Raw genomic sequence first — 23200 nt, forward strand, 5'->3', positions numbered from 1 at the left:
AGGTATGAAGTTTAGAGGTCATGGAGTTTTAAATACAAATGTGTTAGATGTTTGGCAAAGTGCGCATGTATGTGTGTGTTTGTGTGTGAATACCTAAATAAATGTATGTATGTATATGTACGTATATATTGTTTTAACCATCTAGCATTCATAAAAACAAATGGCTCTACTATGTCTGAGGTTAATGCATCAGTGCATTTCTAGCAGCAGTTACAGTGTTTCTCATCAGCATGGCAACCGTCATCGGACCCACGCCTCCAGGAACAGGGGTGATGAAACCTGCCTTCTCCTTCACTCCTACAGGTCAAACAATTGATTTGTAGTTAAGCAACGTACTTTTTATTTAAGGATTAGAGCAATGATTGATATGTATATCTCTGTCTAATCTTTTTTCAAAGAGAATTTTCTGTGCAACACATTAAATGCTATCCCATATTTATCTGTCAGCTGTAAGAAGCCTATTAAGCATGTATTCCTGTGGTTAGAGGAATACATTTTTCACAGGGGAAATATAAGATATAATAAATTTTAAGCCCACTGAAAAATGACAATATTAACAGTTTAGTGTAATGAAATCCCTAACAGTGTTACTAAATTTAATATCAGTATTAGTGCAGTGCAACACTTTGCTAAACAATTTGGTTTTGCCAATAAAGTTTTTGATTGCTTACCATCAAAGTCCACATCACCAATAAGCCGGAGTTTTCCTGTGTTCGGGTCCTGTATGCGATTTATGCCCACATCGATGACCGCTGCGCCCTCTTTAACCATATCTGCGGTGATCAGCCTGGGAACACCTGTGCACGCACATAAAAGCAGATTTACAGTTAGATAATATGTGACATTAACTGTTCCAAGAAAGTGAAAAAAAATTCTGAACTGTGGTTCATGCTGGCACCTACAGCCCGCATGGCATCCACATTCCAACCACCATAATGTATATAACAGAAAAAAGTACAGGTTTCATCCAACCATCATCTATACCCGCTTATTCCTAACCAGGGTCCCAGGGATCTGCTGGAGCCTACCCCAGCTCTCTTTGGGTGAAAGGCAGGGGTACACCCTGGACAGGTCCCCAGTCCATCACAGGGCCACATAGAGACAAACAACCTCACACACTCACACTCACTCCTATGGGAAATTTAGAGTCACCAATCAACCTGACATACATGTTTTTGGACTGTGGGAGGAAACCAGAGTACCTGGAGAAAACCCACACAAGCACAGGGAGAACATGCAGACTCCACACAGAAAGTCTGCTGGCGTGTTTTGAACCAGGAACCTTCTTGCTGTGAGGCAACAGTACATACCTGTGTGTTGTCCACACAGCCTGAATAATAACTGCTTAAGTTGCAGCATGAACAATGTGCTCTTTGTAGTTGTGTTTACAATACACTGTACAATAATAAAGCACATTGGTGGGCTTCCTGTAAGGCACAGTCACACTGCCAACTAAGGTGATAATGATGGAATTTTTTTTTTTAATTTAAAAATAATTTTTATTTACCAAATTGTCCTGACAAAGTTTTAACTGTTGGTTGGGCAAAGCAAGATATGGGCATTTTTGACTATTTCCTGATTTTCTACTGAGCAAATAATGAAATGAGAAGCTAAATGGCAGGTTAATGATTACTGACATTAATTGTTACTTATGGTCCTAGTGCTGACTGAGACTATGTATGATCTTTTATTATGAACCAATTTAAAATTTTTTAGTGGGACTATGTCATATTGCTGTCTGGGGATGCAATTACCTGCAGCTGCAACAATGATGTCAGCCAGGCTGGTTAGCTCCTTCAGCTGTTTTCTTGGTGTACATCTGTGGGCAATGGTCACTGTGGCATCACCTGAGAGGAAACATGATTCATTTGTTTTTTTGCCAATTCACTCTTTAATAACTGCAATAGGCTGATCTTTGGGTTCTCTAAATGTAAATGTTTCCTTCACTTCCATAAGACTGAATCTTGCTCCTGTGAACTGGTAGCTGGTCAAGGGTTAAGAACATTTCATTTTGTGAGTAATTACACAATGAGGAGAAGCACCTTGACAGAAAGCCCATTCTTGATCTAAGATGTTTGAGGACATCCTGTAGCCATAAAGGAACCATGATCAGGAATACAGGTGTGGAGAGAGAGGCTCACACAACAACGGTTTCCCGAATATCAGAATGAGAAGGAAGCAAAGGCGAGTCACAACACATCAAATTTGCATTTCATATGCCTACAGGGGGGTGTGTGTGTCTATGTGCACATATTGTACTGACAAATTTTAGTTCAGTATCATTATGAAGACAATTCAGACGGTCTCCTCATCTTCTAAGACCTGTTTGAGGGTCTTTATTAACATTTTGAAGCTTAGGAAGCAAAGTTTTGGCATTAATGTACCATTGTTATACCTGATGCATGATATCAGCTTTACCAGCTCTGTAATCTTGTCATTTTGTGTTTGTGAACATTTAGTAATTCTCCTTGCTTTTCCAAGAAATAATAGTGAAACTTTCCAGTTTTCAGACAGTTTTATTTTTGTTATGCTTTCACTTGTTCCTTATCAACAGAATGCATACTGAAACTGAGTATAAACATGACTTAAAAACAACTTGGTGTGTCACAATATTCTAAAGTGAAGGCACAAGATAAAGAGGCTCTGGATACAGGGTGTGTACAAGCTTATCAGGTTAAACAGTGCCAATCAAAGGTTTTAAAACACTGAATGGAATGTTTTTTGCCACAGATTTTCTTCTTATATCAGTTAAGCTCCTTTTGAGTTCCTGAAAAACTAAGATGTCCTGTTGGCCATATTTCATCCCACTTTTATTTCTCATGCTTACTGTTCCTCCCTATCATTGAGAATTTTACTAGAAGGAAAACCCACATTAATACAATAAAATCACATGTATTATACATATAGAAGTGGAAGCAAGATAGAAGGCAGAAGGCAGTAGCAATGTTTTCGAAGTGCTCAGCAACTGGTGTCAGATGCGCTGGTTGCTGATTGACACGTTGTTGGTGTTGTGTGACTCTTCTGTGGAATTAGTCCCATATGCTCAAAGGACAATACACATGTGTGGCATATGGGGATTAAAATACACACAGCAATTGTTTAGCTGGTAACCTGAAACACTGGCAGCATCATCTCATAGTGATGAATATCAGCACATCAGAATAATTCACTGATCTCTTTCACATTAGACATCAAATCTCAAGAAAAGTTAAAGTATAGTGACAATATATTCACTCTCTGAACTGACGCAACCAGGCATCTGCACTGAACTATTTCTTCTGTCTGTATGACACACCTGGTGTGTGTAACGGGCGTGTGTTGCACTCAGTTGAGGCTGCTGGGTAGGCCAGCAGCCGGTTGCACCGGCTACTCATAAGTTTAAACTTAGCCTAGTTTTAATGTAAGTGTTTCCTAAATAGAGTTTTGTGTGTCATTAAACTAAAACGGGTTGCACCACCAAAACTAGTTCTCATATAAAAATAATTTACACCTTCTAACTGCCAGTTGCAAGTGATGTGTGCCTAAGTAAAACTAAATAAACTTACAAAATGTAAATCAGCCAACCCAAAGTGGCACTGCTTTAAATTGGAGTCTAATGTTGACCCGTTTATTACTTGGTCTCATGTGCATCTCTAATCTTTCAGTGCAACTTTTAGCTGAATCAAATACCTTTTTAAATGATCACAAGTGAACTTATTAAGTTACTTAGACAAGGTCAGAAGTATCTTGTTGCTTCATCTAGCAGCAAATTCCATGTAGTACCTTTCCAAATCCCCTCCCTTCTTCCTACACCCTTATAAGGACAGTTTATCTGTCTTACAGCAATGTACAATGCCAAAGTCTCGCCCTGTGTTTTTCCTTCACACTCCCTGGCTTTTTTGTTCTGTGAACTCCTCCAGCAGGACATGCAGCAGCATTTACTTTTTGATTAAGAAGATGAGGAGTCATTCAAGACTTTATTCACTGGTCATTTCCTGACAAAAGCCTACAACATCAACTATTCTTTCAGAAAAGCCAAGATTTTGCAATATCACTTGCCTAGAAAATTACATTATGGTGCACTCCAATCATATTACACCTGTGACTCACCTGTGCACACACGCACGTACACAAACACACACACACACACACACACAAACACACACACACACACACACACACACACACACACACACACACACACACACACACACACACTTACCTCCAGGACGTTCATGATTGCGATCAGTGTGCAGCAACATTGCGATGGGCATTCCAACATTTTTGGAGCGACCAGCAACCAGGACATTCTTTCCCACTGTCTCAATACCTGTAAAAACACATTTTTAAAAGAGAAATAGATTTTACTAGTCCATTGAGACAATAGTTTGTTAAAATCATTTGATAAACATAAAATACTAAACATATAGTAGAGGGCAGGATTTCCCTTTTTGACTGATCACATAGGAATGTGGAGGGAGGTTAATTTGCCAGCTGCACCACAACCTGGCACCACAATGTCGGGCGTGTGACAATTACTACATTCATTGTCAGCCAATATAATGACAAAAGTCATTAAAGTGATTGATAGTGGGAGGACAGATATGTATGTATTAGATATCTGTTTGATGAGAAATTGGCTGCTTTTTATTATATATATATATGTGTATATGTATGTATATATATATATATATATATATATATATATATATAATATATATATATATATATATATATATATATAAATAAAGCCTATGACTCAATGCCTCACACATGGATCCTGGAATGCCTGGAGCTGTACAACATCAATAGGACCCTAAGAACCTTCATAAGGAACTCAATGGGACTGTGGAAAACAACCCTAGTAGCCAACCTCAAGCCAATAGCACAAGTCTCCATCAAGTGCGGCATCTACCAAGGAGATGCTCTGTCCCCGCTGCTGTTCTGCATAGGCCTGAACCCCCTCAGCCAGATCATCACTAAGACTGGCTTCGGATACCGACTGCGAAATGGGGCCATCAGCCAACCATCAGCCACCTCCTGTACATGGATGACATCAAGCTGTATGCCAGGACTGAACGAGACATCGACTCACTGATCCATACCACCAGGATATACAGCAACGACATTGGAATGTCATTCGGACTGGACAAGTGTGGTCGAATGATAACAAAGAGAGGGAGAGTTGTCAGGACTGAAGGAGTTGAACTCCCAGAAGGCAGCATAGCGGATGTTGAGGGCAGCTACAAGTACCTTGGAATCCCACAGGCAAATGGGAACCAGGAAGAAGCCGCAAGGAAAGCAGCCACAGCCAAATACCTACAGAGGGTAAGGTAAGTCCTAAGAAGTCAGCTAAATGGGAAGAACAAGGTCCAAGCCATCAACACCTATGCCCTGCCGGTCATCAGATACCCCGCTGGCATAATAAGCTGGCCAAAAGAGGACATAGAAGCCACTGATGTCAAGACAAGGAAGCTCCTCACAATGCATGGAGGACTTCACCCCAAATCCAGCATCCTGAAACTGTACGCTAAGAGGAAGGAAGGAGGCCGGGGACTGGTGAGTGTCAGAGCCACCATCCAAGATGAAGCGGCCAAGATCCATGAGTACATCAGGAAGATGGCCCCAAGCGATGGAATACTTAGTGAATATCTCAGGCAACAGAAGCCCGATGCAGAGGACGAAGAGCAAGAACCATCATGGCAGGACAAACCCCTGCACGGCATGTACCACCGACAGATACAAGAAGTGGCTGATATCGAAAAGTCCTACCGGTGGCTGGAAAAAGTTGGACTGAAAGACAGCACAGAGGCACTGATCGTAGCGGCACAAGAACAGGCCCTGAGCACAAGATCGATAGAGGCCGGGATCTACCACACCAGGCAGGACCCCAGGTGCAGGCTGTGCAAAGATGCCCCTGAGACAATCCAGCACATAACAGCAGGTTGTAAGATGCTAGCAGGCAGAGCGTACATGGAACGCCATAACCAAGTGGCCGGCATAGTGTACAGGAACATCTGTGCCGAGTATGGGCTGGAGGTCCCAAGGTCAAAATGGGACACACCTCCAAAGGTGAGGGAGAATGACCGAGCTAAGATCCTGTGGGACTTCCAGATACAGACCGACAAACAGGTGATGGCTAACCAACCGGACATAGTAGTGGTGGACAAACAACAGAAGAAAGCCGTAGTGGTAGATGCAGCGATCCCAAGTGACAGCAACATCAGAAAGAAGGAACATGAGAAGCTGGAGAAATACCAAGGGCTTAAAGAAGAGCTAGAAAAGATGTGGAAGGTGAAGGCAACAGTGGTCCCCGTGGTAATCGGCACCCTCGGGGCTGTGACCCCCAAACTGGGAGAGTGGCTCCAACAGATCCCAGGAACAACATCAGAGATCTCAGTCCAGAAGAGCGCAGTGCTAGGAACAGCTAAGATACTGCGAAGAACCCTCAAACTCCCAGGCCTCTGGTAGAGGACCCGAGATTGAGGAAGACACACCACCCATAGGGGTGAGACTATATAGGTCAGGCAGTGGAACAGTTTTAAAATCTTTGTACCAGGACTTTCAGATTCTGGAGAGTTAACAATCGGGGCTATCGCTTTATATTTTGTTGTGGTGGTGATTCATATTACAAACCTATCCAACATGAATCCATGTAGCTCATTGGGTAAAATGTTCTTAAGCTGCTCTGCATTACTGGGAAAATATTGAAAAACATTTTTCAAAGACACAGAGTGTGAGTAAAACATGCTGAGCATCAGATGGACAGCGCAGATATATTTACAGTATATCATGAAAGGATCCAAACTTAACAGTCAGCATTGTCTCTATGCCTCCCTGCACACACAGCACAGGGATGTGTAGAGACAGAAAGAGAAAAACCTTTACCCTCCCTCCTCACTACATTCTACAAATGCAGAAAGCACCTAAGATGCTTCAAGATTGTCTGGTATGGGGATTACAAACGACCTCTGATAACATGTGATAACAGCCATCGAGGTCTCACATTTTTTCATCATGGTCATCATAAACACGGCATGTCATATAAAAAGCATCAGTGTTCTCTCATGTGCAGAGCATCTAAACTATGTCACAGTTTTTTACTCAGCAGTCAGACTTGTCAGCAACAACAGTTAAACGAACTAAACTAATCAAATCAGCAGCTCATTCTGACTAAAGCTTTAGCGCAGCTTGAACATGAACAGCAGTGCCCTACTCTGGACACGAACAGTAAGTCAGTTACTGTTTACTTTTCACTACAAATACAGCCAGTGCTGCCAGAATCTAAGTCCCACATTAAGGTGCCACACAGAAAGATTAGTTCGGTCTTAACAACTGACTCTTAACATGAACATTTCTGAATGTAAGTTTGATTTCTTAATGTAACCTTCACTGTTAATCTGAAGAATCATTAATTGATAGAATACTTATATCATTTGCAATCGATGACTGAGTGGTCTAGCAAATTAACAATGAACAGATTGAAACAGGTTAGACAATTGTTAGATGCCACCTAGTGGACCCTGCATAGTAAGGCAGAATGCATGTGCCTGCTCCTCCCTTTGACTCCAGACTTTGACTTTAAAATTGTTGTAACTCAAAATCAAACATTTGTTTAGATGTGATGACTTTCAGTTTTTGAAAAATCAGCCATGAGTAATGCACGTTTTGGTGGGTTACCTGCTCTTTTGATTATCTCCCAGACTGCTGCAGGTGTCGCAGGCACCATGGATCTCTGGTCCAGGCACAACTTCCCGATATTCACTATATGGAAGCCATCCACATCTTTCTCAGGAGCAATGGCGTTGCACACTGCTCGCTCATTGATGTGCTCTAAAGAAGAAAGAAACAGACATGATCATATAATATCGGTGAATTTGATCACATTTAAATCAGGTTTGTTTGTTTTTTTACAGGAAATACATTTCAGACTTGCTAATAAAGTTCATCAGTGTTCACAAATCACATATAAGAGGCCAAACCTATACTGTATCTACAGGATCTGTTTAATGTGATGTGTTTAGACTAGTTAATATTGAGTAAGTTGATGCCAGTGAAGAAACCTCATCTGCAGATATTGTCCCTGTGTTTACCTGGAAGAGGCAACTGCACCAACAGGCCACTGACCCTCCAGTCACGGTTCATCTTGTCAATCAGCTCCAGCAACTCCTCCTGGGAGACCGAGCTAGGCCGCACCACTGTGTCACTGGAAATACCTGGAGACCACATCACACAAAATACATGTTCATACTGTTTCCATGTGCATGTCAAATAGGTGTGTGACATTGTACTACATAAACTTTGTCACTGAAAATGTATTTACTCATTTGCCCATATGTCCATGTATGCTTAAAGATTTAAAAGGCACTAGACGGGCTCATGTTATATTTGTTGATCTATATGATATGCATTAGGCAAATAGTCTTTAAGAACGTGTGCAATGTTTATATCTGACCCAGGATGCTGGCTGCTCGGGTCTTGTTCTTAACATAGGTACGACTAGCTGGGTCATCCCCCACTAAGACCACACCTAGGTGGGGTCTCATGTTGCCCTGAGCTACCAGCTCTTCCACATCACGCTGAATTTCTCTGTGGAGCTGACGAGCCAACTCTGTCCCAGAAATCACCACTGCAGCATGCCTGGGGAGGTCAATTGTAAAGATGAATTAATGTAGATACACATAACACTTTTTTTTTTCTTAACATTATTTTAAATACAGTTGATTGACAGAAAATAAATCAGCAACAAGTCTGATAAAGTTATTTTTAAGCAAAAATGCCCCCATGTTCTTTGCTGCAGTTTTTATACTTGCTTATTTGACAAAGACAGTGCTTAGTAGATTATAATGTGGAAGGACAATGATGCACATTAACTCAAAAAAAACCCAAAAAACCAAAACATGACCATCAGTGTTAATTTTGACACCTGATTTTGATTTGATTTTAGATTTAACCTGAATATGTATACAGGCTGGTATACTGATAATATCTTTCTAAACTAGAAATCTAATGAACCTGTTGTTACTATGCAGATGTGTGTAAAAGCAGATGTTTTTAATATAATGAAATAAAGCAACATGATTAGATGACTGATTATTGCTTGTTCAAACACTTTCTTTTCATAATCTCTAGGCATTACAGGAATGTTGTATTGTAATTAAATAACATTCCTACTGATCATCCAGAAGGATGTTGCTTAAAAACCAATTCAAGGAAGATCTGTGTTTATACAGTATGTCCTTATTGTTCTACATAGAAGTTGTCTAATCCATTTAATATTAAATATCCTGTTTAAAGTAGAGAAATCTAAATATAGATCATGCTTTTTATAATAGTTCATAATAATAATATCTGCTTATGGAGTGTTTTTTGTTAGGGGTGGCGCTCTTTTAATTGCGTCATCACATTGCGCCGTCTTCCTCAGTAAAGGTTTAATGGCACCTTGAATGGAAAATTAGCGCCACCAGCTCGTTAATTCACTACGTGGATGTAATTCCACATTTTCCTTTCGATGTGTACGTGACAGTCGGTTAAAGCAGGACTCCACTTGACCCCCCCTCCCTCAGTTAAACCTGAGCCCTCTACCGTGAACGGTAAACCTGCTGTCAATCACCTTCCTCCTCTGACACGTGAGGGTGCACGCGCCTTCACCGGTGCGGCGCCCATCCATCATCCATCCCCCCGCAAAGTAACACCGCACATCAAAATGCAAAAACACAGCGGTGCCATTTACCTCGTCGCCGACTGGTGTAGGTGTTTTCTCTGACTCTCGCATTTTCTGTGCACCCGCAGTTTGGCCCGGCAGCGGTGTTGGTGCAACGTTAGCGGGCTGCAAATCCTGAAGGAGGAGCGTAGCGGTGAAACAGAGGCCGCCATGTTTGTGTGCGTGTGCTGTGGGGCGCGTGCACGACGGGGGTGGGCAGTATGTGCACAATACATCTACACAGCAGCACAGTGACTGGGCTTCAACTGGAGCCTGCTTGCAGCAGTTTGTTTGCTATTTATTGTTCAAATTGATTAAAAAGAATAAATTCAGGAGAAAGAAGCTGCAGTGAGTGAGGCTGGATCTCCTGTTGGACTCATCATGTGGGTCAACATAAAGTCATTTAGTAGCTACTACCTGAAGTAGACTATGAATCCTGCTGGATCCTCAATCTTCCACCTTGACTTCTTTAGATTAACCTGCAGTTCCTTCCTTTTTAAATTTGATTTATCAGTTTGTTTCGTTTCTGTATCAGGTAATTATCAGTGTAAATATGTTAAAAATATAGTTGATCATTCTGGGGGAATGGCAGCTACATGAGGAGATTCACACCATAGTCCGTATGAAACTGGTTAGCTTAGTTTACTGATCACCACATAACTTTGTGTGAAACAATTTACTGCAAAACTTTTTAGTAGAGATTAAACAATCAAGATAGAATGTGTTAAGTATATATATGTTTACACACAAATATAATAAACTTTCAGGAAACATTGTGGTATAATTATCACATAACACTAGTGGAGAGTCTCAATCATCCAGGTGAAGTTATATAGAAGTTGAGTCATGACAACTGGACTTCTAGTTTTTAGGTCGTATGGAACCTCCAATTTATCTTCCAAGTTGGTTCCACTCCACCCCTAGTCCCATTGGCTCATTAGGTGAACTATGTAAATCAGGTGAGAGTCGTTACACCCACACAGCTGAGTTGGTTTCACGTCATACGTGGGCTGAAAACCAGTTTGGAAGATAAATTGGAGGTTCCATACCTGCTTTCTCTCAGACTAATGAAGCTACTCGGATGAGTGGTGAAAAACTAGAAATCCAGCTGCCATGACTCAACCTCTAGATACAGATACTGCAGTAGACAGAGTGGAGTGAGTCACATTTAGTTTTGCCACAAGGTGGCAGCAGATATTTGGTGCATTAAGTGAACTGCGTAGGGAGCATTTAAAATGTTTGAAAACTCATTGCAGCTGTGCAGTGGACTGTTACCTGCATCCAGTAGTTACCATACAACATACAAAGCAAATGATTCAACAGCCAAAGCACAAGGACAAAAATGACCAGGATTATGACCCAACATTTGCTGGTTTAACCAGACCAATTAGGAAAATAGGGTAAACAATATAGGGAAATGGGAAGACATGTCACATAAACAGGTCAGGCTCCTACAAGTTACACTAATACCACAAAGAGGAAGTTGCTTGTTGGATGCTTTAGTGGTTGCACAAAACACTTGAAAACATAAATTATATGGAAATTATATTCTGTCTTAACCTTCAAGTCCAAGTTTACTTTTTCGATATTTAATCTTTTGTATATCCTGAAAAACGTTAGTTCTTTAAACATAAACATAAAACCCAGAAATGTTGATACTGCACAGAGTGAACATTGTGTCAGTACATTAAGACAAATGTAAACCTTTTTGGGGGCAACTTGGGTAGAAAACATGAAGTTTTACAGTAAAGATTAAAGTCGCACATGAAATTCACATTTCATTTAAAATTTTCATGACAAATTCACCAACACGCCACCAAATGAATGTTCACACTGTGTCTACAAGGTGTTCAGTGTTGTGCTGCCACCCATAGCTAAACATCAGTCCAAGCGAAGGTAACATGAGCCAGTTATCTTAACAGAGGTATACTGCAGGTAACACTATGGAAACTGAGCAAGTAAGGACTAAACAATCTATCTCATCGTAGCCTGCGTTATGTCATTTGATCCCAGCATGCTGGGGTTCAAGATAAGTTCAAGAAAGTCTATGTATAGCATATATTCTTTTTCCTTTTCCTTTTATTTGCTTCTATTTTTTATTTTGAAGTAGCTTTATCAGTGAGTAAACAAAAGGCATTTTTTAGGCACATCATAAACACTCAGTGAAATTGAAAAAAAAAAACAAAGATTAAGATAAAACTTAATCTAGGTATTCATGTTCAAAGTTTGGAAGAACGAACACCTGTAAAAATCTCCATATCTCATTATATTGTTTGGTCGGTGATATCAGCGGGTATGAAAGCAAGTTATTGAGCTTTTAAAATCAGTAAAGATTATTTATTAGTTTGTTTGAGTGGTAGACACCACACCCAAACAAACATGCCTGGACTTGAGATGAACAGAGAATGTGGGAATGTTCTTCTGTGTGACAAAGCTGCAGATTCCTTAATGGTTTTTATACACATGGCCTGTTTACCAACCCATACTATATGTAATTAAGCAAAAGCTTTTCAATTTTTAAAACAGACATACGTGCTGATACATGCCAGTTAAGGATGTTGACGTATGAAACATAATCACTGTGTACACTGTGTTCTGAAAACAGTCTAACAAACACTCAATCTGCTGCACAACAATGTTTGAAATTTCTAAGATCCAGCAACTGTTTGTCGTAACAACCTCAGGCCGTACAGTAAATAGTCCGTTTGCCACCCGAGCTCAACATGCTATGAGAAATCTCCGGGAAGGCACGAACCAAGTTGATCAGTTTCCTGTAGATGTGATGAGGCTGTGATATTTGTTGTGTGACTGCTAGAGAGCAGACTGAACATCTGAGGCACCACACGACGCTGACCCTTCAGTGTTTGGTTGATAAGTGCTGATGTGAAAAAAACACTGACATTTACAAGCGTCTGCTACACTTGACTGAAGTTATGTCAAGCATTCTTATATTCCGAAACAAATCGGACGGTTTTAGTGGGGAACACAGTGATGTGAATATCTGTGAAAATTTAAACTCTAGTCTTCCTCTTATATTCTGGTTTAAACTGGGAAATCTTACATAAACTACTGCTGAAAGGAAAAGCTCTTTCCTAGGAGTGTATATAGTGACAGTTGGCCAACAAGCTGAATAATGTTTGGTTTTGCCTGGTAACATGTGGTGTTGCGGCTGTGATGTTGTGTATGTTGAGAAAATTAAATGGTGGTTAAGTCCAGTATGGAATAATAAGGTAGAGCCAGCTAGGCATGGGTGAGACTCAGAAGAGTCAGTAAGAGTCAACTGTTCCACATCAGTACAGTCCTGTCTCAACAAGACTCACCATTAATACATTTCAGAGGGGAAATTATTTATGTCTCAGATCCCTCACACCCATGCTTCTATATTCTAGTTCAAATTTATAAGACATGTTTCAAATCATGTTTTTTTTCCTGTTGAACTTCTCATCCACTGCAAGGGGAAATCTAAGGTGAAAATAGTAAACATCTGATATAAAAGATACTTATGGGATTGCAGTTTTTTTGCATTTCTATGAAAACTAACAGATCTCTGCTTTGGGTGCCTACTAAGTGCTCTGTACATTTAAATCATATTTTTTAGGTTTTGTTTAATTACCCTCCAACCAACCCCTCCTCCCTCTCTCCCACCCACTGTTGTTGACTGGCTCGGATGTTATGTAACACATTTATGCCTTGCGCACGTGGCCACAGCCGTAATATATGGCAATATTTAGACGGATTAAACGTTGTCATCGACCCAGGGATCATAACCTTCACACGCAACCCGCATTTTACCTTTGAGGCGTACAATAAGGACGAGGTCAAAGGAAAGTCTGGCCAAATAGCTGATTTTACCAACAGAATGACAGGCTCGTAAAAACTGGTTCCTCCGCTCGATGCGGCTCTTTTTCGCCTCAACCATAAAAATAACGCGCACTGGAATCAGACTATGGAAAAACATGACAGTGTGTTTGTTCTTCATTAGACCTGAAGATACATTCACTCACAGCACCGTGCGCTTTCTATGCCATTTGAGGGGAAGAATAACTGGCTATGATTATCCTTCACAATTATCTCAGAACAGGCAGTTGCACTGATACAGGCTATAATCTGCTATAAAATACGCTGACCAATATCCAGAATAACAATTAACACAATTAACATGCATGATGTTGTTTATCATGAGCTGATTTAGGTATAAATTATTCCAAAAACATATAATGGTGTTAAGTATAGGCTATTTTCCCTCTCAGCTTTATACGGTGTCATGCCCTTAACAGATTGACCACTACCCCTCGCGCTCCCTGTCCTTCCCTGTCTCACGCTATCCCCCCTCCTTCATCCTAGAGCTGTCATCCTGAGCGGAGTTGAGACGACGGCTCAATCCCTAAACGCCCGGATGAGAGCAGCAGGCGACATTCAGGGTAACATGGTCGCATGACTTGGCCCAGTCGAGGGCAACAATCCCAGTGGGACGACAGCCACTGCTGGAATCTGTGACATTTTCGACGCAACCCACGGAGAACGGTTCTGGGAAAAATACAGGCAGAGATAGAGGCGTGGAGGCGAAGAGGAGCGGCACATTTCCCTCCGTGTGGTGTCCTATTTCTTTGGTAAGTGGTTTTTGTTTGGTAAAGAAGCTGGCCCTGTGTTTTTTTTTCACCCTCCGACGGCTTTTTATCTTGTTCAGCCACTTTCCGTGCGCATTTCTTTGTGGTGAGCGTGTGTGCGGGCAGCGCTGGACGCCAAACGGGCCTGGTAAGTGTGAAAACAGCGTAAAGTAGAAATGTCTGTGTATTTGAATCAGCTGCCGCTGCTCGTAACCACGCAGTCTTCCTGCAGCCTTGGCAGACGTCACATTTACATTTCGGTAAGACACGTGCCTACAATGTCGTTTTTGTAATATTGTTGCCACTGGTTGCAGGCAACTAAATGAGTGAATGGAGCTACACGTGTGTGTGTCCACATCCGATAGAGAATCACAATAGCACCGATCCAGATCCACAGCCTGGCGGCCTGTCCGCGGATCTGGAGCAGTGTGGGAAACAGAAATAAACAAACAATGTGAGCTCTTTGCCCAAAGCACCGAGCATCTCGTCTTTTGGCTCTTTAATCACGCGAGGTCGCTTCACTCTGTTGAGCTTTTCGTGCGCAAACCAGACACTGACGACTAGGCGGGTCGACAACTGGGCATGCGCAGTGTGCCCTATCACTGCCGCTCCATTGCCCAATAACACTAATCCCAAACATGTCAGAAGTACCTCAGGGTCATTCCCAGGAGCCCAGTGATTAAGGCTTTCATTGGGAATTTTCTACCTGGATGTTTACATGTGAGCGCGTCCATTGTTGCCGTGGGGCAGCAGCCCTGCACCAAAGGGAAATAAACCGGATCTTCCCACCTACACATATCTATCAGCAATGGCAGACAGTTGTGGCATAGAGTGTATTCCTGCAACTGAGGGCCCAGCAGCCTTTTCATGGTGAGACTGCCTGTGAGGAAAACTCACAAACACTGAGCATAAGGACAGAGAACCTAAAGAAAGAATAACATGAGCACTGTGCAAAAAAATAACTGCAGTGGTACTGAGGGTTTTTAGATCATCTGCAGAACTGAAAATATTGCACTGCAAAATACTGCATTGCAAATTATAGTGTCGTGATGAATGTGTTACTTGTGCTGTGTAAGTATAATAAACACAATAGCAGAGCATCAAAAATAAAAGTACCCAGTTTAGGAATATGGCTCCTGTGAGTAGTGTGCTATTATGTATATGCCATTTTAAATATGGAAGTAATATTGTGCTGTGGTTGCTTATGGAAGCAGAGATATTTTGAATCTGTTACTTTGTATTTTGTAAGATAATGGTTTTAGTGTGAAATCCTAATTTGTAAAGTAACTAAAGTAACTATCCAATACACCGATTGCTGCATCATCTCCAGCCATAAAGCTTGTAACTTAGAAGACAGATATGAAAGTGTGTCATGATGAGATAGTGGCTTTAATTACTTCCCCTTTGCTTTTTGTGAACATATGGCTCCTGTTTACTAGTGTCAGTGATAAAGACCATGTCACCAGCATCTTCCATCCCTCCGTGGTTTAACAACAAACTCACCTGTTGATGAAGTGTGCTTAAGTACTAATGAAAAGCCTCTGGAATTTATTTACAGCACTTCACACCTTTCATCTATGTTTGTACCATAGAGGCCTGTTAGTAGTAACTCTTGTAGTGTAGCTGGACTTCTTAGAAATGGCCACTAAGCTTACCCTTTGGTTTAAACACATTCATGCAGGGATTTATAAACATTTAAAGTTCCTGCACACACAGAGTTTAATCTGATGTTCTGCATTTGAAAGGAGCCTGCTTTCAAATAAATGTTTTTGTTGAGGTTTTGTGTTAATCCCTAGCAAGTCTAGTTAAAGTGATACAGGCAGATCGGAAAAATAAATATAACTGTTGTTGCCCTCCTTTTGACTGAGGCTTAGGTCAATGTTTCTGTCACTAACTTGTGGAATTAATATGGATTCACAAAAACAGGATGAATTCCGTTTATATTTTGACTGTACTTTGACCTGCCCTTTGTGATTGTAATCCGTTTGGGGGGAAAAAACAATTGAGGCCGAGTGATTCACACTAAATTGCTAGTTCCGTGGCGACAGGGTTCAGCCATGGCTCAGACCACAATGTCAGTAGTCTCTTTTTATGCTAGCCCTCAAATCCAAGTGCTTCATAATGGTCACAGAGCAGTGAATATTTAAACAGCAGATATCCAAGCAGCTTAAGATTGTGTTTTGGAAGTTTTGTGTTGAAGGTGACTGTCAATGGAGGAGGGAGAGGTATGAGCTGTGTGCGTGCACGTGGATGTTTATTAGGTGCACCTCGCTAAAATTCATGTAGTACGCTACAACAGTTGTGCAAAAACTCTTAATGATGGTGATAATATTCTTTTTTTTTTTCCAGACAGTTTTTTTAGAGGTGTTGGTGTTGATCATTTGTGTTGATCGGATACTGCTGATCAGATTGGCTGCTATAATGGTATTAATTTAGCAAGGTGTGCCTAATAAGCTGCTAAGCGTGTCTATGTGTACATTGTGTAATGCTGTCATATTCAACAATATAGCAACAGAGCAGTGTTCGACCAGCTTTCACAGAGGTATGTTTTCTCAGTACATGTGGTGTGACAAGTTTCTCGGTACACGTGTCGTAGCAAGTCACAGTTTCTAAGAACCTTCTGCTAAACTTTCTATGACACAGCCTTTAGTTCAAGTTCAGTAAATTCAGTTTATGATAAGAATGTGCTCCACAGATAGCAGGTCATACCATATTACTTCACCATCTATGCAGTGTGTACCTTTTTCTCAAAGACCTGCAGTCTCAAGACACAGTGGGACAGGCTTTATGTATAAGGAGTGATGCAAGATTGCTGTGGTCTCATGTAGGCCTAAACCAGATTTTAAAAAACCAGGACTGAATCTATTGGACTGAATCTATTGGACTGAATTTATTGATTAATTAACTACTTGGTCAATCAACAATGTAGATTTTAAATTAATCATTTGTATTTTGTAGTAATGTATGACATGACTGTGAAAATAATGTTACAATGAGAAAGGTGTTTGAGGTAGTGAAGAACCTACAGGGAATTGTCATCTGAGTCTGCAGCTCCCTTCCCTTTACATCTGTATAGTGAGTTTTACCTCATTGTTTAGGTGTCTGGCCTGCAGCTTTACTGTTTTGGGTCACTAACTGCTTTTATAGCATTGTTTCCAGCAGCAGCAGGCAGCTGTTTGGAAATCTAAACCCACTGTACATTACCTGCTCAACACCAAGTTCATCTAGCTTCTTAAATTTAAGACTTTGCTGCTTCTCTTTGTCTTATATTGTCCTCAAATGGAATATTTTTAATTAATAATTGGTATCTGCTCCCCTAAGCTGCCAATGTAACAGCTGGTGTTTTTGTTTTTTTTTTACACCAATGTTTTGTCTTAAAAAAAGACATTAGAAATCAGATTTTCTACTCTGTTAAAGGTGCAAAGTGACTGTTCTGGAAATCAAGCCAGCACTAACAGGAAACATGAAAACAAACCACTCCTCGTACCCCACCCTCCTCCTGGTCCGTTACACTCCACCCAGCCTTTCACCTACCTCATTTATGTACACTTTCTCATGTAACGCAGCAATCACAGGTTTACTAACCTGTGAGTCATCCATGGTGACATCCTCCAACAACTAATACTAACATTAGAGCCTTAGCGTAAGAGGAGTAATAGACTAGAAGGTGCATTCATGTATAGATTTATCAGCCATAACTTTGGCTCAGTCAGAAACTTTTAAAAGCAAATATCTCTGCACTGCTTCCAGGTTGTTGGGTCAGAAAAGCCGCTCCAGGTACGTTTTGGGACGTATTTCAACTAAAACACTTTCGAAATAAGTTACATATACGATTACTAAGGACAGCAAACATGCAGAAATCCTAAGACTTTTGAATTGAAGTCAAATTTATAAACCAAAAAAAATAACTGTGGTCTTGTGCATCACTGTGAGATGGAAGAAAAAAAAAAAAAGAATTTATGCAAAAGGTGATGGAGTCTGTTTGGGTTTCATTGACCGTACGGCCCCGTACAGCCTGGCCCTTCTGCCAGTGGGTGTGGCTGAATCTCTGTGAGCAGAAAGGCAGTTGGCACCAGGGCTGGCAGTGTCACAGTCGGAGAACAGACTGTCTCTCTGATCGGCCCACCTCACCCTCAGAGCACAATCACACTGTTATGTCTGCGCCCGCCTTTGCCATGGCAACATCACATGATGGCACATAAAAAGTGGGAATCTTCAGGCTATGTGTGCTTGCGTGCCTGCGTGTGTGTGTTGCATATCTGCTTGTAACGGTATTGTTTGTTCCTTGTCGTTGCTAAAAAGCTGGTTAACCAAGTCATTCATAATGTGGAGCTGATAACTTCTTTTTTTTATTAACATAGGGAAAGTTGGCGTCTGTGGGTTGTTGTTAAAGGAAACTGAAAAGCGCACACATTAAGCAAGCTGCCAGCTGTAATGTAAAAAAAAAAAAAAAAGCTGAAACTGGATGTAATAAACTTCAGGATAGCATTTTTTTTTTCCCAGACATCACAATTCCATGATCTCTTGATGATTTCGTTTCAGTGTTACTTCAGGGTCAGGATTAAAGCATGGGAAAATCAAAGCCATTTCAGCTCTTAATTAGGCTACTTTACAACCACTGGTTCAGTTTTGCCTCAGTACTTAATCAGACCTAAGTGGTCTTGGACACAAAAATTCTTGAGGCGGCAATTTGACACTTAAATGTTTGTGGCTTGTACACATGTATAAGTTTGCAGCTGGTTTCAGGGAAGTCCTGCCTAGTGGTAAGCTGACAGCCGATAAGAATGCTGCCCTCCTCTTAATGCTAGTTTGTCCTGTTCCCACTGTCACGTAGGCCTGCGTGCTTTTTTGACCCTAATGTGATCCGTAATGGCTCATAATTTTTTACCAGCGTGTCTTCACATATTGATTGTGGTATGTTTTTAAAGGTTAATTCTGTCTTCTTGACAAGTATCAGTATTTACAGTGAGTCAGTTATTGGCAGCTTTAGGTTTCCTGTTAGTTTTCCTGCACTGGTTGTCTTTTGAAGCAGTAGACAGCCTCTTAAAGACAAAACCTCTAGATTCTTTCCATGAAAAAAAAGAAACCCATAGCATGTTACCAGTAAACAATTAGCCATTTATTATTGTAGTTACTGTGTGACTGCTCATGCTAGTTGTATTGTTTTCTGACCTGTTGTGTGTTTTTGGCCTCATGTGCTCTCCACTTGGGCCATGAGAGCCAATTTGTAGTGTTTCTGGTGGCCTTCTGTAAGCGGCAGGGTCTGTATCAAAGCTCCGTCACACAGAGCGTCTCTTGTTTGGGTGCTGGCCTGGTGTTAACTATGCTAATGGCAGGCTTACTGCTGAACTGTGAGGCTTTGTGGTTTCATTTATGAGGTAGGTAGCGTGGACATTATTTTGCTGCTCTTCTTCAAGTGCGTTTGACCACACCTACTGCTTGCTTGACTTTAATGAGTCAGAACTCTGCCACCAAGTCTTGGTTTCAGTTTGAGGTTTTGGAAAACATTTGATGGTAAAGCACTTGAGGAAATACTGAGAAGAACCATGGGAAATGCTTTTCTTGACATCTGGGAAGATCATGGCAATGACACATTTAGTTATTTTTGTTGCATGACCTTATCCCTAAATATCATTACATGTAAATATTTTCTTAGCTAATTGTACAGACATAATCTTATAAACAAGGCTTGTGTTTTTCACTTTCTTTCATGGAAAAAGAAGCTTGGGGGCTTTTTTGCACATGGGAGAGTTCTTCTGAGTTTGTACAAATGGTGATGTTTGAACAGGTGTGAGCTCGTGTGTCCATTTTAACCCAACGTTTCTAGTTCTATACTATAGCAAAGTGAAGTGTGACAAGTCTCAGAGACAAATGATGGACCTGCCTGCTCTGGCCCATGTTGTTATGTTGATAATGTTAACAGCCTATTTGCATTTGATTGTACAGCCGGGGCAGGGCTCCATGTAAGGATGAGCAGCTGGCTGACTGGTCACTGCACACACTCATGTGACACTGCTATTTCTAGCCAAATCATTCCTCATCCCTACTGACTTTAGCAACAAGAGCAAGTTGTGGATATGTGACACCTCAGAAAGCAGCGAGTCTGGAAGGTCGGGCAGTTTATCAGATGGATTTTAGTGGTATCTGCCTGGGGGGGCTAAGGTAAGGTAGGAAAATGGCATGACAGGCAATCATATGTGAATGATTCCATTTAAAATAAAAATGAAATGAAGGTATATGTTGTCAGTAATTTATGTCACTTTCAGAAAGAAAAATAAAATAGCCTTGTGTCGTCTGCTCCCATACTGCAGTTGTAGATCCTTTCTGCCATTTTTGTGATTTTTACTTCTACCCAGGTTTTTCTTTGTGCGTTGATCAGGGACATTGTGTAGTTTGGTTGATAGGAATGGATAAAGAAAACCGGTCCACACCTGCCCATGTGGTGGTAGATCATTATTGTGGCCTCTCTGTATCAACTCTTTTTTTCCCAATTACATGTGAGCAATTTGTGATAGAAAGTACATACAGAATGACATGTAGTGTAGATGTTCTGATTATTTTATTACAAATAATCTGTCCCCCAGAACCTTTAATCAGCGTGAGAAATTGAAGTGATAATTTACATCTCTGTTTGACCAAACTGTTCCATAAACAGTTTGAAATGTAAACATATTCAACATTAATTTGCTGAGTGATTTGTCCATTTGTTAAACAATGATGCCTGCAACCTGCAGGATGTTTTAAAGTAAATGTATCCCTTTATTTCACCTATTTGGTGTGTAATTGTATAGTATTATAATGGAATATGACGATTGCACTGAATTGTGCCATTAAGCTCTATAATAACCTGAGATTGTCTAACACCTGGTCTTTTTTCTTTTGTATATTCAAAGTAAGTTGATGATATGATTTGTTGTATAATTCAGTTTTTATTGCTCTTATCAATTATGTTGGTCCTTTTTTGCTCTGTGCTAGTCCAAACATAGAAATGTTTTGGAATAGAGCCTGGAAAATTCACTGGCACCAAAAATACTCATGTACTACAAGAAATTGTGGGGAAAACACTGAAAGCAGAGCATCTACAGAATAAACGTCCTTCCCTGAGCAAAGTTACTTTTCTAGGGAAATGCCGGGTCAATAAACTGTATGACACTAGGACTAAGTATATTTCAAAATCTCCAGGGTTCCTTGTACTGATCAGGTGATGACATCTTCATAATGTTTCACACATTCCAGCCCTGCTATGGCTCCACAGTTAGTGACACCCACACTATTGCAGTAATTCTGGGAAGGCATGCCCAGTTCCACTTTGAACTGCAGTAAACCAACCTGTCACCATAGTATTATTGCATAAATACTTACGTTTGTGCCTTGCAGTGATGTGAGTGCTTTTTTCAAGTTGTAAGCTCTGTTATAGCTCACAAATAATAGTGCTGTTACAACCTACTGTGTGAATGTTCAGGGAAGATAAAGCTTAATGCTAGAATCCTGGTCTTTTAAGAAATGGCAAATACACAGAACGACAGCCTATAGCTGAATTTCCCAGTTAAACTTTCAGGCACTTGGCTCGTAACTTTAATCAATAAATATAAAGCCACTCCTACTTTCAATATTATTGAGGAATGTTTGCAGCCACAGTTGTCTGTTATTTTGGTAAATATATTGAACCGGTCAATTTAATATGACGTAGGCAGTTTTAATTAGTGTATTCATGAAATTACCTAATCTAAGTCACAAATACAGACATTTATTATAAACAACTTAAAACACAATAATGGTATTAATCAGAGAAAGTTTGATGTTTCTTCAAATCACCATAAATACAAGCTATAATACAATGAGTTGTCTGTCAGTCTGGAGCTCTTACTGTTTGTACTAGTGCAGCTGTATCATTGCAAGCAAATTGAAACTCAGACTCAAGGGGATGCGTCTAGCCCGGGACACAAAGTGATCGCTTCACATTGATTTCTGCTTCATGCAGTGGCAGTGACTAATTTATCAAGTTAGAATATTTATATCAGAGAAATATATAAAAAGAACAGACTGTTTTAAAATAGTGAACAGAGGCAGTTGTAGATCTTAGGTTTTCAACAACTGCAGCCTGCAACTTGGCGGAGGTGCAGTAAGATAAACTAAAAAAGGAGAGCCTCTTCTGTGGCGAACATACGGAGAATTTTAGATTGGTGCTTCATTGTGCCCCCTACTAGTAATATTTGACGATCTTCTGATTTAAGGTGATGTGTAAGGAAGTCTCAAGAAAATGATTCATCCCAACAGGATTAGAGGTGACCCAGGCAAACCCACCCTCGTCCCCATCTACCCTCCATCACCGGAACACCAGCAGACCACTTGTCACAATGCATTTTCTTCAGGGTTGAACATGCTGTGACAGCACTCAGACACAAAAAAAGTAGCACATGTCAGACACAGCCTCAAACAATGCTGTCTCCCAAATGTTTCTGCCTGCAATCAGACCTGAATTTGAGCACTGGAGGACAAAAACAGCTGAATTGTATCAGAAGGTGTGTCTGGGTGTGACCTGATTTGCAAACACAAATGCGCCACTCCTTAAAGTTGAAAAGCACTCACCCTCTGTCTCTCTGTGTGTGTGTGTGTGTCTATGTGCAACATGTTTTGCAAGTGTGCGTACACAATAAATCTAGATCTCCTGCCATACATTTTTTTTTTACTTTGTTGACAAAGTAAAAAAAAAAATTAAATCTTGTGACTTTGCTGGTGTACGAATGTGTTCACCGGCACTTTCATTTCTCTGAAGTATTTTGGTCTATCCTTATTGTTTTCACCTGTGCTGTGTAAAATATTGACTTTAGTGAGGATAAACTGCATGTTAATACAGTATAAAATAAACATTAAGCTTGAATTCAGAAAGTCTGATAAAAGCACACATCAG

General features: G+C 40.6%; 2 protein-coding genes across 9 annotated transcripts in view; one reads left to right on the plus strand and one right to left on the minus strand.

Moving 5' to 3' along the window:
- Positions 1 to 9855, minus strand: LOC113138906 (probable bifunctional methylenetetrahydrofolate dehydrogenase/cyclohydrolase 2). Of its 3 annotated transcripts, XM_026321751.1 has the most exons (8): positions 9713 to 9855; positions 8435 to 8619; positions 8073 to 8195; positions 7660 to 7812; positions 4202 to 4309; positions 1755 to 1847; positions 672 to 797; positions 1 to 297 (listed from the first exon to the last, which is right to left on the minus strand). In XM_026321751.1, the coding sequence occupies exons 1-8, from the start codon at positions 9853 to 9855 to the stop codon at positions 182 to 184; spliced, it is 1047 nt and encodes a 348-aa protein (XP_026177536.1). In that variant the 3' UTR covers positions 1 to 181. The 3 variants fall into 3 exon arrangements, with proteins under 3 accessions (XP_026177536.1, XP_026177538.1, XP_026177537.1); XM_026321753.1 differs by lacking the exon at positions 8435 to 8619 and having other exon boundaries at positions 9713 to 9847; XM_026321752.1 differs by lacking the exon at positions 9713 to 9855 and having other exon boundaries at positions 8510 to 8558.
- A 3556-nt stretch (positions 9856 to 13411) lies between these two features.
- Positions 13412 to 23200, plus strand: part of slc20a2 (solute carrier family 20 member 2) — a 40169-nt gene continuing 30380 nt past the window's right edge. The window contains exon 1 of one of the 6 annotated variants that reach the window (XR_003296461.1): positions 13412 to 14292. The gene's annotated coding sequence lies outside the window, so the exon portion shown is untranslated. Of the gene's footprint in view, positions 14293 to 14354; positions 14438 to 15136; positions 15160 to 20368; positions 20452 to 23200 lie in introns of those variants that run through there. The other 5 variants (XM_026320933.1, XM_026320924.1, XM_026320930.2 and 2 more) reach the window with 5 other exon arrangements.

This window comes from Mastacembelus armatus, chromosome 9 (assembly GCF_900324485.2).
Source record: "Mastacembelus armatus chromosome 9, fMasArm1.2, whole genome shotgun sequence".
NCBI lineage: Eukaryota > Metazoa > Chordata > Actinopteri > Synbranchiformes > Mastacembelidae > Mastacembelus > Mastacembelus armatus.